The 16,563-nt window shown below is 51.2% G+C and overlaps 3 protein-coding genes across 6 annotated transcripts in view; 2 read left to right on the top strand and 1 right to left on the bottom strand.

The window, feature by feature from the left end:
• Nucleotides 1–8,809, top strand: part of ATF7 (activating transcription factor 7) — a 79,536-nt gene extending 70,727 nt beyond the window's left edge. For 2 of the 4 annotated variants that reach the window (XM_033116423.1, XM_033116422.1), the window contains exon 12: nt 1,746–8,787. In XM_033116423.1, the coding sequence (XP_032972314.1) occupies nt 1,746–1,963 (218 nt within the window). In that variant the 3' untranslated portion in view covers nt 1,964–8,787. Of the gene's footprint in view, nt 1–1,745 lie in introns of all 4 variants that reach the window. The other 2 variants (XR_004424094.1, XM_033116424.1) reach the window with 2 other exon arrangements.
• A 616-nt stretch (nt 8,810–9,425) lies between these two features.
• NPFF (neuropeptide FF-amide peptide precursor) lies at nt 9,426–10,873 on the top strand. The gene is made up of 3 exons (XM_033116426.1): nt 9,426–10,229; nt 10,457–10,578; nt 10,682–10,873. Exons 1-3 carry the CDS (start codon nt 10,125–10,127, stop codon nt 10,797–10,799), a joined length of 345 nt encoding a protein of 114 aa, XP_032972317.1. The 5' UTR covers nt 9,426–10,124; the 3' UTR covers nt 10,800–10,873.
• Nucleotides 10,874–11,113: 240 nt separating this feature from the next.
• TARBP2 (TARBP2 subunit of RISC loading complex) lies at nt 11,114–16,423 on the bottom strand. Its single transcript, XM_033118605.1, has 9 exons — nt 16,018–16,423; nt 15,290–15,459; nt 14,405–14,507; nt 13,732–13,827; nt 13,090–13,162; nt 12,756–12,873; nt 12,316–12,443; nt 11,713–11,914; nt 11,114–11,553 (listed from the first exon to the last, which is right to left on the bottom strand). The coding sequence occupies exons 1-9, from the start codon at nt 16,068–16,070 to the stop codon at nt 11,396–11,398; spliced, it is 1,101 nt and encodes a 366-aa protein (XP_032974496.1). The 5' UTR covers nt 16,071–16,423; the 3' UTR covers nt 11,114–11,395.
• Between the last annotated feature and the right edge of the window lie 140 nt (nt 16,424–16,563).

The following is a 16,563-nucleotide window of genomic DNA, read 5'->3' as shown; positions in this document are numbered from 1 at the left end:
AAATTACACCAACGTTTTTGGCCTGAGCAACTAAAAGAATGGATTTGCCATTAATTGAGATAGGGGAAAGTGGAGGAAGACATGGACTGGGAGGTATATTTGGTGCTAAGTTTTGGATGATCTGAGTTTAAGAAGCCTATTAGGCTCGCAGGTGGGGTCAACCAGTCAGCCAGCAGACAGCTGGTTATATGGGTCTGCAGTTCTGAAGGAAGGCTAGGAGATACAAATATAGGAGTCAGCAGCATACAGTTCGTTTTTAAAGCCATGAAACAGGATGAAATGTATTGTCAAGGGAGAGAGCATAAATAGAAAAAGAGAAGTCCCAGGACTGAGCCCTGGGGTACTGCAACATTTAGAGGTCAGAGAGATGGGAAGGAACTCACAAAGCAGAATGAGAATGAGCAGCCAAGAAGGTAGGAGGAAAATCAGCTGAGTGTGATAACCAAGTGTAAACCAAGATAAGAACGTGTTTCAAGATGTTTAGTGATCAACTATTTTAAATACTTTTCATGGGCTAAAGGAAGAAAAGGACTGAGTATTTATCAGTATAAAGTCTAGTTTTCTACTCAGTCCCTACAAGAACTCTGACAATTTGTTACAGCAAAGATATATTTACTTCTTGCTGTGTGGTGTAAACATTATAGTAGGTACTCAACAGAAGACAAATTAGACACTGTCCCTACCTCTCAGAGACTCAGGATTGCGAGGAGATAAACCTGTCAACCTGTGAATAAGATAAGCATAGGTCCCAGTCAAAGAGCCCCTAGACTGGGAGCTTCCCGGAAAAAGGGCCCGTTTTATTCTTTATATACCCCAGTGCTTGGCACACAGGTGATGCTCAGAAGACAAATGAATGTGTATTCTGAAAATACAAACAATTAAATAGTTAATTTCCTGAGCACAACAAAGAAGGCTTCACAGAGGAGGTAATATTTGAACCCTAACAGAAGACTCAGGCATTCATTAGGTTAAAAATACAACCAACTGTTGGAAGTTTGCCTTTATTCCACACATCTGTTTAAGTAGTCTTCTGTTTAATAAAACTCCTTGACTCATGAGCAACAGGGAGTTATCTTTGTATGCAGCTCAGATATTTGTGTTTAGTAAAATGTTATTGTCACTTCAGGCAGAGTGGCATAACTCATAATAAATGTTTTAAATCATTAATGGCTAGCTAATTGATAGTCAGGAGGGTCTAACAGACCTCTTTGGGGTTTGTTGTGTTAAGTGAACCTTCGCCCAAAGACTGACCATTCATGACATCATTTGATTGTAGCTTGATACTTACCAGGATTACCTGTGGTGCAACAATGTGCTAAAGGAAGATAAAAAGAATGGAATGATTCCCTTCCTGTGGGAATTAATCAGAGAGGATAGCTAAAAAGAAATCTATTTTAAATCCCCTTTAAAAACATTAATACGAGGAAGAACATTCCAATACGGGTCATGAACTACGTACAAAGACCTAAAAGCCAGACAGTATAATTAACATGTTGGGGATTCACTTTATTGGGAAAGGTAGGTTAATTTGGACCTAATTCTTGCTTCATTTCTCACACCTCACTGTTTCCTAGCTCATTCATGGTTTAGAAGTCAAATATCTGAGAAGTTTCTTCTCCAAAAAGAAGATGGGCTTCCTTTAGCTTTGGTCTTCCTTAGAATTACGGCAAAAGTTCGTCCCTCCTGTTTCCCCATTCTGTTTTCTAACCACTTACTCTCTGCTCTTTGCCCTCCTTCCTCGGTAGAAAGCCCCAAGGAAAGCTCCGAGCCGACGGGTTCTCCAGCCCCTGTGATTCAGCACAGCTCAGCAACAGCACCTAGCAATGGCCTCAGCGTTCGCTCTGCAGCGGAAGCCGTGGCCACCTCAGTCCTCACTCAGATGGCCAGCCAAAGGACAGAACTGAGCATGCCCATACAGTCGCATGTGATCATGACCCCACAGTCCCAGTCTGCGGGCAGATGATGCCTCCCCCGGTGGAGAGGTCCCCAGCCAGAGCTCGCCCGTCCGAGAGCCAAGAGAGATGTCATCTTATCCCCTCCCATCTGCTTTGGACATGGCAGCATGGGGGAAAAATTGTGTGTTGTGAGTAATGGACAGATGCGGGGCTTTTCTCTTCAGCCACATGGTTGTGTACGTTGACACCTGTACTAGGAGCCTCCCAACCCGAGCCACATAGATCATCCCCCAAGGGGGGTTTCTGATGTCCCCACAGCCAAAGGCCTTTCCACATGGTCCGAACAATCACCCCTGCCCATGCACGTATACCTGTCTCTTTTAACACTAACCCTTGCACCTTTAGGTTTTGGGTTTCTCAGTTCCCTCTCTTCCCACTAAGCCGTAACTGTTCCCTTCTTGTTCCTCAGCAGCATGTGCCACTTCCTGCTCAGTAGAGGGAGCAAGAATTGATGGCATATCACCTGCTGACCCATCCCCAGCTCCCCCACCCCCCATGGACTCAGGACTTTGTCTCCCAGTAGCTGCTTATTTATCTCTTTTTCTCCTTCCAAAATCCTAGTCAAAACATTGCCTTACAGTGAATGTAAGGTTACCTTTGATGTGTGAAATAGCAATATGTTCCAGCTCTTCCATAAACTTTAGTCCTTCTCCCTACCTTCCACCAGAAAAACCAAAACAACAAAAAAAGTAAAAAGAAACAAAACCCCAAGACTTCCAGTCCTTTTTCATCTATTTCCAGAGGGTACCTCATTTTGTCTCTTGAGTGTCCCCAGTCTAGTGGTGGGGTCTTTTCCGCCTCCTACTAAGCCTTGGCGACCTCATCTTGTGTGTGGCCTTATTAGGTATCGCTTGGTAGTGAAAAGGGAAAGAGCCTGGGATCTGACTGGCTGACCCCTCCCTTCCCCACTCCATCCTTCAGCCTAACCATCAAGGCAGGCGGAACAATGTAGTTTATAAACTCATTCCATCACGTTACTGGATTGATTCTTTTAAGTTTTATAAGAGTTTACTGACCAAAGCATACATATTCCTTTTGGTCACCTGTCCGCTCTTGCCTCTCCCTCTTCATTCCCGTCTCCATCACTGCCCCTCTCTCTCTCATCCATAACTAGTTCAGATGCAGCTCTCTGGAAGCTGTCATGTAGGGGACTCCTGTGCTCCGTCACTCTAACCCCCATCTCTCAGCCTCACACATCTGTCTTTTCCGAGCTAGGGTTTTATATTCACAAATGTCACACACCTTCTGTATCTACCTTCTCTTTCATCAGGCCCCCAGCCTAGCCACGAGGTCTCTGGTTCTGCAGCATTTCTTCAGCTTTTTTCTGCTCTCTGCCCCCTAGATGCAGTGCTTCTTCATAGTCCAAACCCCAGGACTCTGAGGCATCAGAGCAATTTTCTGAGTGGGTTTTCTTGAGTATAAGGTTCGATGGAGGGAGGCTGGAGAGGGAGAGGCACTAATCTCAGCAGAAGAGCCCTGCTACGTGGGAAGGGTCTGGCCTACATGGGAAATTGGTGCCTATTGCTCTCAGCCATTTTTACTTTGAAGAGTCAGGTTACAGTGGGAGAAATTCATCCCTCTTGTCCCTCTTTCTTCCCCATGAAGACTTCTCATCTTCCTTTGGCTCTGACCTATGCAATTTCTAACAGGGCCATAGGAAGCAATCCAAAGCCAGGGACCTGTGGCTAGATATGTCAGCTTTAATATCCCTTCAAGTATGAAACCTTTCCAATTGTCCCAGAGCCACCTTCTGCCATCTGCCGAATCCACGAATGTCCTTTCCTCCATCTCTCCTACCTCCATCTTAAATATACATACAGAATAACTCCCAGCTTCCTTTCTTATTTTGTCTTCCAAAATTGACTGTCATAGAGGAATAAGGAAATGTTCTAAGCTACAAGATTCCCGTCTTCTCAGAGTGATAAACTGGTAAGCCAGTCAGATAACATGTTCTACTGCATTTGTTTTTAATTTCCCCTCCTGCTTTTCAGAGCCGGTGCTGAACAAGCCACACCTGGTGAAGAGAAAGGAGAGAAAACATGGTTTTCTCATCCTCTGCCACCCGGGAGCCAACAGGAACAGCCCCTGAGGTGACTCAGACTAGCAAATGGCATGGCAGATGGTCAGGATGCAGGTTACCACCTCCAGGGACTCCACTTGCCTTTAAAAATTCACAGCCATAACTTGTGCTCAGGACTTTTTCTTTAGACGGCCGCTCCCTGGGCTTTTCTCCTGCTTTAGTTTTATTTCATTTTTTATTATCTTGATTTCCCACTAGCAGCCTTGCCCTTAAGCTTGACTGAGTTTATGGCTCCTAAGGAGCCTTCATAAGACCCTTCACTATTTTTCTTCCCCCTTCAGTCAAGTGTTTTTCAAGTTAAGAATCAGTGGTCACTACACACATGCCCTGCCTAACTGCTTGCTTTGGAGGAGGTTTGAGTCCTGCCAGTCTGTCCTGTGTAGAATGGCTCATTTATGTAGAAGGTCTTATTTAGCTTCTGAGCCCCCGGGTCTAATTCTTGAGTCCTTGTTTCATTTTCATCAGTGGGAAGTTAGTACTGGGGGCCTAATGAGGGACATTGGCAGAACCTTCATAGTAAAGCAGCAGTCACATGAGGAAAGGGCAGGACAGAACCCCACAGACAGCTTTTTAGTTGATCCTCAATCTCACTAAGAAGGCAGAGCAACTGCTGACCCTGAAGCCTCTCTCATGGTCAAGGAGGATTTCACTCACCTTGTTATTGCTGCCAGCTGTGTGGCCGCTCTCCCTTGTTCTTTGCTTCCAGACTCATCTGGACCAGAACCAGACATCATGGAGGGTGTCACTCAGCCCTTTGTAAGGACCATGGCCTTTCTAGGGACTTAAGGGAAGACACTTTCTGAAAGGAGCTGGGAGTGTGGAACCTTGGGGCTTTTCCAAGTGAACACAGGACTCAGGCCTCTCACCTCACTCCAAAGACACAGCTGCTAGATACCCAAAGCCGTAGAGAACGGGGCCAGGAGCACCAGGTCATCGGATCTGTGGACTCTCTGCCCCAGTCCCTTAAAAGAAAGCTTGCTGAGAGTTCAAAAATCTGAGAAAGCCTCCCCCACTACTAAGGGAGACTAAAAAGAGTAGGACTTCCTTTACTTTTTCTTCTAAATCTGGCTTCCTTCAGCCTCCACTCCTCTGCTCGGCCCTAAGCACTAGACCATATACTCATGATGGTGGTAAAGAGGAGATGACCTAACCGAGCCTCACTTTGCTGCTTTCCCTCTGCCTATCGTTTTTGGCTCCTTTCCTAATTCACTGCCCTCCAGCACCGCGCATCCTGGTAGATGGGGTGCTTAATCATAACCGTCTACAGCCTGAACTACCGCCACGCAGACATCAGGATATTCCTCCTGTGGTTTCTGAGGCTCCCCTGCTCCACACTGAGAGGCTCCTTTAAAGGTGCTAGCCCTAAGACAGCTCCCTCCCAAAAAAAAAGTTCTCCCTTTCTTTCATAACTTCCTTCCCATCCCGAAATCATTATTTTTCATTAATATTGTACATTGTATACACAGGAAGGAAATGTATTTTTTTTATTTCATAACCAGTCTGTTTAGAATCCAATCCTCCTAGCTGTATCACATATGCCTTTGTTGATATGCTCTTTCTGCTTTCTTTAGACTATTGTTTGATGGGCGGAGGGAGGAACAAGACAGGTCAACCTCCCACGACCCTAAACATCCACTCAGAGGACAGAACTTATTTCTCAGTTTCTGTTTACAACACACAGATGTGCACACAGACGTAAATCCCCGCCTCCCCCACCCCCCAGGGTGCTGACCCAGCAGGAATGAGCATCATTCCCACCCTCTGTACCGGTTCACTCATCGCTCTGTGGGGTAAAATCCTACTCCAGAATGAGAAAAGGCTGGGGAGAGTAGGGAAGGTTAAGGCAGCTTATGTATGTCTTTTGTAGACGCAGTTTTTATTGTAGTTGCTGGGGGGGTGGGTTGTTTGTTTTTTACTGATGGCTGGTAGCACAGATATCTGACCAGCACTAGCTGCTGGTGAGTGACATTTTAGCTGTAAAACATGGCTACGAGCACTAGTTTCATTGACTCTCCCTTGGGCAGTGGTTCTCAGAACGGGGTCCAGCAGCAGCAGCATCTGGGAACTTGTTAGAAATGCACATTTAGGCCCCTCCCCTGACCTATTGAATCGGACACTCGGGATGGGCTCTGACAAGCACTCCAGGTGATTCTAATGCACACTAAAGTTTAAGAACCATCACCTTAGGGGCAGCTGGGAAATTGCAGGGTGTCGAGGATATTTTAAGTACCATCCTCTGCCTTCGCACTAACATATTTTTCCATTTCCTCCAGCCCCTCCCTCTACTCCCATTAAAACAACAACCACATCATTCATCTCAAAATCTAGGTTTGTCTTTGTCCTACTTCTCCCTACAACTTGTCCTGCATCTGTCTGGACAAGAGTTGTCCCATATTCCCTTGCAGACTGGTCACTCCATGTTTTGTTACAGGAAGGACCAGCTGGAGTCTTAGCTGCCCTGTGTACACACACACACACACACACACACACCCCTACCTTTCAGGCAGGGAGATGAGCCTCCAGCCCCAACAGTGGAGGCTGCAGCCTCCTGACATAGTATCTGTTGAAAAGAAAGCAGTGTGTATCTATGGTTATATCTCTGCTCATCTGTATATCTTTGACATGTAGCAAAACCCCTCCATCTCATGAAGGAACTCCATTGTGGTCTGGGTTTCCCCAGCCCCCAGCGGTAGCCTTTGACAGGTGGGAGGCTGCAGTGCTACAGGCTATTTTGTTACAAAACCATCTTCTCCTTTCCCCTCCATCCAAGTCAGCATGACCCCTGTGAGCAGGCTCTCACAAACCCCCGGGACGGGGCTGAGGCAGAGGCTTCGCTCTATTCTCCCTAACCGTCCCTTCTGCCTTCCCCCTCGCCACTTAGCAGTTATCCCCCAGCCATGCCTTCTCCCTCTCCCTTGCCATGACATATATTGTGCCTTATTTATGCTGCAAATATAACATTAAACTATCAAGAGAACCACTGTTATGTCTGATGCTTCAGTCCTCTGATCTACAAGTCCCATTGTCCACTCTTTCTGGGAACTCATTGAGTTTTCATGTCTATGATCTTCCCACGCTCCCATTTCCTAGGACAGAAGGAGCCAGGATTCTTATCCCTCCTTTTTATGCAGTGAAGACATAGTCTAGAGGAGGCGGGTGGTTTATATAAATTACATAACACAACAGAAGGCACAGGGACCAAGGCTCAGATGTGTGTACTGCCCTCGGGACAGGGCCCTCGGCATCATGGGAGCACTCACTGGAGGACTTGTGTGCTTTGTGTGGATGGGACGGTGTTTGAAGGCAAGTGGCCTCTTACCTTTCAGTGTTTTCTTCCCAACCCCTCCCAACAATTAAAAAAAAAACAACCATAAGCCCAACCCTCAGGAAGTTTCCAACATGACTGGGGAATGCACACAGGCTGAAAGAGAAGCTTTCTCTGATTCTATGAGATCTATGGGTATGGGGGGAAGTTGGTTAGAAGCAGGTAAGAGAGTTCCCAAGATACACAGGTAATGCTTAGGAACCATATGGAGTAAGGAGGTGCAGGACAGTCACTAGTAATTTCTCGCATCTGCGGATTCCTGATAATTACAAGTGAGGAGAGTGAGCCAGGCTGAAGGACTTGACCAGGCACTAGCAGGTTTCCCAGTAGGTGAGAAATGATCTAAGAAGCTGTTTGTGGCTGATGTTCGGTATAATTGACACAAATAGGGAGACTGAATCTCCCTAGGAGAGTGGGAAAGGCAGTGGTGATCTTCATTGTGTTGTGGTCAGGAGCACATGGAGACCCAGAGAAGGGGAAGAAAGGAAGTTACTGGAAGCCAAATATTAAAGCCAAGATGAAGAGGTTTGAGACTCTGAAGGCAGGGCAGTTTCCCATGTTAGCAGAACTCATTCATTCCAACTACCAACCAAAGGAGAGACCACTCACCTCCATCCTGAACAAAGGAAGCCCTTTCTCAGTGCAGCCTCAGCTCAGATACAGTTGTAATTGGTGATTAGAGAAATAGTAGGGAGGGAAGCATCCGGGTGGTAAACATTAAGTGCCTACTCTATGCTAGATGGAATGCTAGATGCTGTGGATCACTTGCTATTTCCAACAACCTTTTGATAACAGGAGCAGTTGCCTCATTTTATTGAAGATGAACTGAGGTTTAGGTTAAGACACTTGCCCGAGGCACACAGTGTAGTGCAAGAGCTGGGATTAAAACTGAGTTCTGTCTGACCCGAGCCCCTCTCCACAGTGCCCCACCCCCTGCTCCTCTGGACTTCTGTCAGGTGAGAACAGACAAGGACCTCACTGTGAGGCAGGATCCATTTGCCACAGAAGAACCATCTATCTATGGTCTTGATGCTTCCTTTTAAGAAATGGTGAAACTATAAGATGCAATGAGTGTCAGGTCTGTGCTTGAGACCAGCCACGAGACATAGCGTACAGAGGGTTCCTGCTAGCTTACGCTGCACTAATAGAAACGTGGTATCTAGAACATCCAAATCAAAACCTGCTCTAATCTCCCTACCCAGAGAACGAATTGGTTTGTAGATGCCTTACTTTAAAGGGAGGGGACACGCTTCCTCTTGAACAAAAAAAGAGAGTGGAAGAATGTAATCTGCCTTCACACCCGCGAAAGGCTTGCACGAATGAAAGAAACGAGATGTTCTGTGAGACTTAATGAAGCAAACTAAGACCCCTGGGTGGAGGCCACAAGGAGACAGAAAGCAGCGTGGCGCAAGGATAAATCTGTGTGAAGACTCTCAGGAGATGGTAAGTTCCCCGGAACTCGGGTGTGTAAGGCTCATCACGGCTAACGTTTTTGAGGACACTTGCTCTGTCAGGTCCTGTACTTAATGGATGACAAAAAGTATCTCAAATAATGCTCACCCTAGAAAGTAGTTCCTTTTAATGTTGTCATGTTTTAGGTGAAGAAACTGCAGTTTGAGAGAGGGACAACTTGCCCAAGGCTGATTCACAGGCTCTTTACATCATGGCACCGCTCCAGCATAGGCTAGAGAACCACTGAGGTGGGGATGCTGAGGAAGGGACCCTAGGCTCAGCAGGGGAAGGGCACCAGCTGACTGAACGACCACTTCCTGAGAGGCAGCTCTTTCCTAAGGCAAGATTCTAGTCTCTTGCCCCAACAGGTCAGAGCCAGAGCCAGGCAGAGGTGGGGCTGACGAGCGGGAAGTGGACAAAATGATAGTCCAACCTCAGCATCCTGCCCTGCCTTTCCAGGGCTCCTGAGAGTCGGGCCTTAGGAACCTCCATCCACCGGATCCTTCAAAGAGCTCTAGTCCAGAAAAAGGAAATGGCCAGACCTGACAGTGTGGAGCTGTGACCACAGGGTGGCAGCAGTGCTTCAGCTATGGAGGACAGCTCCGTAGGCTAAGGTGATAGGTCCTAAACTCTTTAGTGAAGATGGAGTCCGTTTACAAAGATTGGAAGCAATCCCCACTTTCTTTGGGCTCTGAAACCTTTTAGCCTCCTTTTGTAGCTCACTTTTTACCCACAGGCAAATCTCATAGAGTAGTGCTTGCATTTGTAAACCCTCCCAGGGGCATATATACATGGGGTGTGAGTGGTCTAGGTGACCTTAACTGCAGCACCAGTCGGGAGGGACCAGGCTGGGTCTTCCTGGCCAACTGTGTCCCTGGCTCCCCCGCACCCAGTTCCAGGACACAGTGCCTGTCTCTTCCTGACAGGACTTGCTTTATGCTTTTATTCTACAATCAGGAAAGAGAGGAGGTGATCAATTGGAGCTCTCCAACCTGTTGAGGGATTGGGGGTTCTTGAAGGCCCCCCAGGGCATGGCTCTGACAAAGCATCTGCAATTAATGATGCTTCTTGAGCTCTGGAGACAGGATTTATGCATCTAATAAAGTCTGTAACTCCAGGCTTAGGGGCTGGGGCCGGAGGCTGAGAGCAGGAAGTCCCGGGGGGGCCATGGGAGGGGGTCCCAGGGGCTCTTAATGGAGTCATGTATTTCCATTGCCTGTTCTAGATTCTCCCGCAGGCTGTTGTGGGGGTGGGGGACAGGGGGGCAGCAGGTATAAGAGGCAGACGTGGCCTTAGGAAGGCAGATGACAGCATGGATTCCAGGCAGGCGACAGTGCTGCTGCTGGTGCTGCTGTTAGTCACAGACTGGGGCCTCGCTGAAGGACCAGGGGACTGGGATGGAGCTCAGCTCGTCATGGTAGGTCAGCACCCCCATCCCATGGCACCATTTCCCTCTACCTCAGCGTGAGACTTGCTCTAGGTGCAAACACTCTAGCGGCCAGGGTCTTCACTGGGTTCTCACATCTGAGCAAATGGCTCCTCAGCCTCCTACAACTTGACCCTGAAAGCCACATCCTTCTCCCTTATGATCTAAATGCCAAAGGCCTTTGCCCATCTCCCCTCCTGGATGTCCCTGTACCACAGGAGGAAGATACCGGACCCCGCCCCTCGCAGGATGCTCAGACCCCTGGGTCACTCTTGCGCTCCCTGCTCCAGGCCATGAAGAGACCTGACCGGAGCCCAGCCTTCCTGTTTCAGCCCCAGAGGTGAGTCTGAGAGGGACACGGGTGGGGGCAGGAGAGGAGAGGGAGGGGGCTAGAGAACGGGGGGACTGGACTGACCTACAGCTGAAGATGGCTCTCTCCTAAGGTTTGGCAGAAACACCGGGGGTTCCTGGAACAACAAACGGCTGAGTCCCCGAGCTGGGGAGGGCCTGAGCTCCCCGTTCTGGAGCCTGGCTGCTCCTCAGCGCTTTGGGAAGAAATGACATGTCACCCCTTAATGTGTCTGCATGTAAGGTCCATACCCAAGTGTCATGTGTCTTCCCAAATAAAGCTGCCTGGCTTCTGAATCCAGGTGTCTGTGTCTGAGACTTGAAAGGGCTGGGAGGGAGCCCCTCCATCTCCACCAGACTCTCCAGGAATGCAGGTGATAGACCGGGTTCCTGGAGCTCACTGTGGCCGGCCTCCTGCCACCAGAAAGGCAGACGTGGGGACATGGGACAATGAAGGGAGGTACAACAGGGATGGTGACCTGGCACTCACCTGTGCCGTCAACCACTCAGGGAAACAAAGAGCAGAGTTTAAAAATCCAACGAGCAGCATGTTTATTCTGGGCTCTAGAAGACAGCTCTCCATTTCATTCCCCCTCATCCTCACTAGTAACGTGAGGATGGATCTTGGGCCAGCTGAGGCCCCGTGGCCCCTGGCTCCTGGTCCCGTGTCCTCCTCAGCCTGCAGGGAGGCAGTCTGTGTCAGAGGTAGAGATAGTACCTCCAGGGGGTACCAGAGCTGGGCAGACACCTGGGCCAGGGGCAGGACGAGCAGGGAGCGCGGGTGTCCGTCCGGGAGTCCAGCCGGAGCTTTACTTGCTGCCCGCCATGATCTTAAGGTACTGCAGGGCACGGCGAGCAGCCTCCCCACGAGCTGCCTCCCGCGTGGCTGCAGAGCCATGACACACGGTAGCTGGCTGCGTGGACAGCTCCACCAGGCACTGGCAGAGCCCGCTCAGGCTCAACTCCTCTGGAGACCAAGAGAGAGGAGGGAGGCCGTGTTGGGCGGGAAGGCAGCGCCAACAGGGTTGCATCCACGTCATCGTCATGCCTCCCCGACTCCTTATACCCATCTGTACTTGTTCTGCTCCAGTCCCCCACCATCCCCCGGCCCCGCAACTAGCCATACCAATATCCAGGTAGCTGACATGGAAGGCCTGCTCCTCAGACAGCTCACTGAGGACAGTGCAGCAGGCAGGGCCCAGAGCACCTAAGGAGCCCAGGGAACAGCTGCGGAGAGACAGGATCTTCTCTCCCACTGAATTTCGCAGAGAATCCCAGGTGCAGCCCGGGCCCCGGTTCCGAAGTCCATCCAGGCGGGAGCCCACACCCTGATGAGATGGAAACAGTGAGAAAGATGCGGCCACAGGCTGTGAGACCCAGGCGTTTAATAGATATTCAGTGTCCAAGGAGAGAAAAGCCCAAAGAATGCTTCCTCCAGCTTGCCGCCTCAGTCAATCCCTGTGCAGCCCTCTTACTAGACCCTGGGCCAGATGGCCAGGCAGCCTTCCTCCTCCCAGGAACAAAAGCCAGAGGGTCCCTGCCCTGCGCCCGCTCTCCCACCGCACTCACCAGGCCGGCCTACAGCTGAGGCTGAGAGGGGGCCCCAGGAACCCCGGGTCTGGTAAGACAATGGACAAGCCAGCCTGGGACCCAGCAAGGCTCACTCCCTAGTCACAGGCCCACGTCCCTCGTGCCCTGGCCTGAGGGAGGATGGCCCCCAACCACTCACAATGGAGAAGTGATCATCGTCCGGCTCCGCCTCGTTCCCGTCCCGCGCATCCAGAGGCACCGTGTGCACTCGAAGCAGCATTTTGGCCGCAGCATTACGCTTTGCCAGCTTCTTGGAAGTGCCACTGCCTGCGTGTGGGGATAGCGTTACTGAATCATGACTCCCAACAGACCCAGTGCTTTCCACCCAGTTCAAACGTGGGTTGAGGGTCCCCTCGGAAGGTATCAATTGGGAAGGGAAGTTCAGAGCCTGCTATGCACCTGAGAACCTGGTTGTCGAAAAGGGGGGAAGGACAGGGTGCAAGGAAGGAGCTGGGAGGAAGGAGCCACGCTAGAGGTCTTAGCCAGGAAAGCTGGGCTGTAACAGAGAGCCTGGGGGCTGCCTGTGGCCCTGGGGTGCTGGAGGATAGGAGCTGCAAGAACTCCCCTCTGCCCAGTTACCAATCTCAATGAAACGCTCCACTCGGCAGGTCATGGTAAATTCTTTGCGGTGCGCTGGCCCAGACTCCTGGGTCACCGTGTACTCGGGTAACCGCCAGCCCTTCTGCACCACCAGCTCCTTGGAAGGGAGAAACAAGGGTACACAAGGACAAGTGAGAAAAGAATCCAAACATCCTCTCCCTCCTACCCTAGGAGCCTCAGATTCCAGGTTAAAGGAGGAATAAAGGTGTGGAAAAAGCCTTCAGAACAGGGTAACCAACCCCATAACCTTCCCTCATGGCCCCTGGTTCAAGGGAAGACAGGCATGCACAGGAAATGAGGACAGGGGGCACACCTGCAGAGCACCAACAGGGTTGCACTCAGACTGCTGAGGGGAGACGGGGGGCTGCACCTCCATGGGGGTGCTCCTAAGGGAAAAAGGGCCCGGAGCCAAAGCTGAGGGAGCTCGTTCCTTCTGAGGCTGCCCATGAGTCCTAAGCCTTGTTTTGCTTTTCCCCACTACCATCTCCCTACTTCCCGCCAGGCAGTCAGCTGTTTGTCCAAACATCCAGACTGCTTCCTTCCCCCTCCCCCACAACTGAGGTCTCCTCCAGGTCCCAGGCCCATTTCGATTTTCTAGAACACTTGATCGTCACCTCGCCAGGACAGTGGGAGTGGGGCTGTATATCCAGTCCCTGGAAGCACCTGATGGGACTCAAACACAGGACTATCATGGGGCCAACTCAGAAGAAAATGGTACCTGCAAGACCCTTAAACATAGTCAAACATCATCCATATGGCTATTTAAAAATCATTAATTACATCCTCTCCCAAGAGCTTACCAGCTAGTGCAACTTCTTCCATGTCTGGTCCCCAATTACTCCAGACTCTGTTTATTCTCAAACTTCCTCATGCCTGGCCAGCCTGGGTCCAAGGGCTGAGGACCAACAGCCAGGACCCTTTCCTCCCCCCTTCAGGCAGTCAGGAGACAAGATACCTGGTTGGGACAGCAGATGGAACAGGAGTAGCAGCCACTGCAGCAGTAAAAACTGGAACGTCCTCAGGCAGTGAAGAGTCTAGGGGAGAAAAAGAACTTCCCGAGGGGAAGGGGGCCTTTGATTCACACCCATGTGGGGTGGGGGGAGTAAAGGAAGGGTGGGAGACCCAGGTCCTTCTGATCTGCCCATCCCCTAAGAAAAGTCCTTCCCACTTGAGCCAAAGACTCAGAGAAGCTCAACCACCAGCTCTTCCTCCTGGGATCCATTGCTGCCAAATTACCAGATCAAAAAGATAGAGAAAAGGAAAAGGAGGGTCTTTTTGTACCCAAGAACCATGGGAGCAACAATCTCTGACCTGAGTGCAGAAGAGGGAAGGACACCTTGATAGAGAGAGGAGGTATGTTGGGGAGCAACTCCCTCAGCCTCCACCCCTCTCCCTCCCTAGCCTGAGCCCCAAACCACAGTCCCTCAGTGGGGCTGGCCATTCCCCCCAGAATCCTTCACGGCAGCAGGAGCCCTGGAAGCTTCCTGCTCGAGTCCAGAGGAGTCTTAGGAAGAGGCCAGGTCAAGGTGGCTAAGTATCACCAGGCCAGGCCTAGTGGGCAGAGGGCTAGTGCAGGGGCCTGGGCTCTTGGCAGGGCCTCTAGGATGCCGCAGCTGTTCCTCCCTCACCTGCTGTCCTCCAGGGCCGGCTCCAGCATGCTCCCCCCTTTGAGGTGTTTGAGGGCCACCTCAGCTGCCTTGTGCTTGGCTGCCTTCTTGCTGGGGCCCTGACCTGAGAGAGGGGGTGTGGGCAATACTGGAGATCACTGGAAGGACAGAAGAGAAACCAGCATCCCACAGCCTCTCTCCCCACAACCACAGGAAGTCAACCAAATCCCTTCTCACCAACCTCCCCCCTGCCCAAGACTGGAAGTGTTACACTAATTGCTGGAAGGAAGGGCCCTTATCTTTCCATGAGCTCCCCAAATCAAGAACTGCTCCTGAGCTCAGACACCTTAGGTGGAGATTCTTTCTCTGCCTTACTTTCCTCTGGGAAGCACTTTCTTTTCTCTCAATAAATAGATGGCTGAAAAAATAGAGAGAGGGTAGGCTCTAGAGTCAAAGCCTGGCTCTGCCACTAACTAAGCATGTGAAGAAGTCATTGGATCTCTCTGAGCCTCCATCTCCTCAAATTCAACATGAGGATACCACCCCCTACATTACTGGATTAGACTGAGGCTTATGATTAAGTAGGAATTTGGTTAAGCACCTAGAACACAGCAGGCACTCCCCAATACTTCACTGCGATTTCCATTTATCTCCTCTTACTTTTTCCTCTAGGATGATGATGACCTACCAGGTCACGGTGGCAGTCCTGCTTGTTCCTCTAATTCTCCCAAGCCCTACCCACCTCCTCACAGACCTGTTCTCCCAATCCAGTCAGTGGCCTTTCCCCCTGAAAATTCTTTCCCTTACTGGCCTTTGAAGAAAAGTACTGTGAAGAGATTCCAAAAAATAAAGCCAATGGGGCCCTGTGAACGCACACCCCAGCTAGGCTGCCCAAGCCTTCCTCACCAGTGCAGCTGGTGTCGCCAACGGTGACCCGAAAGGTGAAATTAGGCTGGTGGGCTTGGCCCTCGGCTTTGAGAAGGTCGTACACGGGCGTCTTCCCTATTCTGGTCCCATACTCCTGCAGAAGGCTGATCGGGGTCTTGCCCGGGTTGGCTGCCAGCATTTGCTCTATACTGGGGTAGGGGCACAGACCCTCATCACACCTCCCCTCTCTGCACCCACCTGGCCAAGCACTGTTTTATCAGACCCAAGCACACTATGGGGAACACAGGGTCCACGGGACCCCAGGCAGTACAGCAGCCATTGGCTGGGTTCAATTTGGAGTAGAGATGCAGGCTGGGAAAGCAGGGTCCACTGCCCCGGGGCAAGCGGGGAATGCACTGTTCCTGTCTCAGTTAAGGCGGGGGATCCTGTACCAGAGTGCAGCTTGGAAGTGCACGTACCCTGACACAGTGCAGGCCAGGAACCCAGTACCCACCAAGTGTACTGAACGTCGGGGGGCATACAGCCCAGTGCCCTAGTGCAATCTGGGAGACTCGGCCAGCCCCAAATTGTTTCAAGCTAGAGACACTGGCCACTGCTCGGTGCATGCTGGGAACCACGGCCCACTACCCCAGTGCTTGCCGGGAAGAACCCCCAGGCCAGATGCATGCTGGGGCGGGGCCGCGCCGCTACCCCCCCAAATCGCACCACGCTCTTCGCCCTGCAGCGATCGGCACGAGGCGGCTCACCTGGGCAGCCCGCAGCCCGTGGTAGTGCCGGAGCCCTGCTCCTCTTCACTCATTCCCTCCTCCGTCCCCGCGGGCGCCACCGTGACTGCTGCCTCCACGCGCCCCAATACACCGCCAACGAGCTAGGGCCGGGGCCAAGCCCGGAGTCGCGGCCGGTCGGGCCCGCCGCGGGGCATGCTGGGATATGGAGTCCCCCGCCCACCCGATTCCTTGAGTCTCCATCAGGAGCTCTCCGCCCCACAACGCTCCGCGTGGTTCGCCCTCGCGGCCAGCACCTCCTTCTGGGAGGAGCGAATCTTTCTGCAGTCGCTTCCAGAGCTGAGAAGTGGTTTTTTTGTTTTGTTTTTTTAATATCGTTCCCGCCACCTTCCTTCCGCGTCTCCTCTCTCTTGGGCGGGCGCTGTGGGCATGCGCACTAGCTGAGTGGAAGCGACTGGGGGCGGGGTGGTAAGGGCTAACGAGTAGTGGGGGAAAGGGGCCTTCGACTCCTGAGAAAACTACAGAACCCAGGAGTTCGCGCGCCATCTTTGCCGCAGCTGGAGGGGC

This window comes from Rhinolophus ferrumequinum, chromosome 10, assembly GCF_004115265.2.
Source record: "Rhinolophus ferrumequinum isolate MPI-CBG mRhiFer1 chromosome 10, mRhiFer1_v1.p, whole genome shotgun sequence".
NCBI lineage: Eukaryota > Metazoa > Chordata > Mammalia > Chiroptera > Rhinolophidae > Rhinolophus > Rhinolophus ferrumequinum.
The sequence above is the reverse complement of the archived record's forward strand: the minus strand, read 5'-3'. Positions and strand labels throughout refer to the sequence as shown.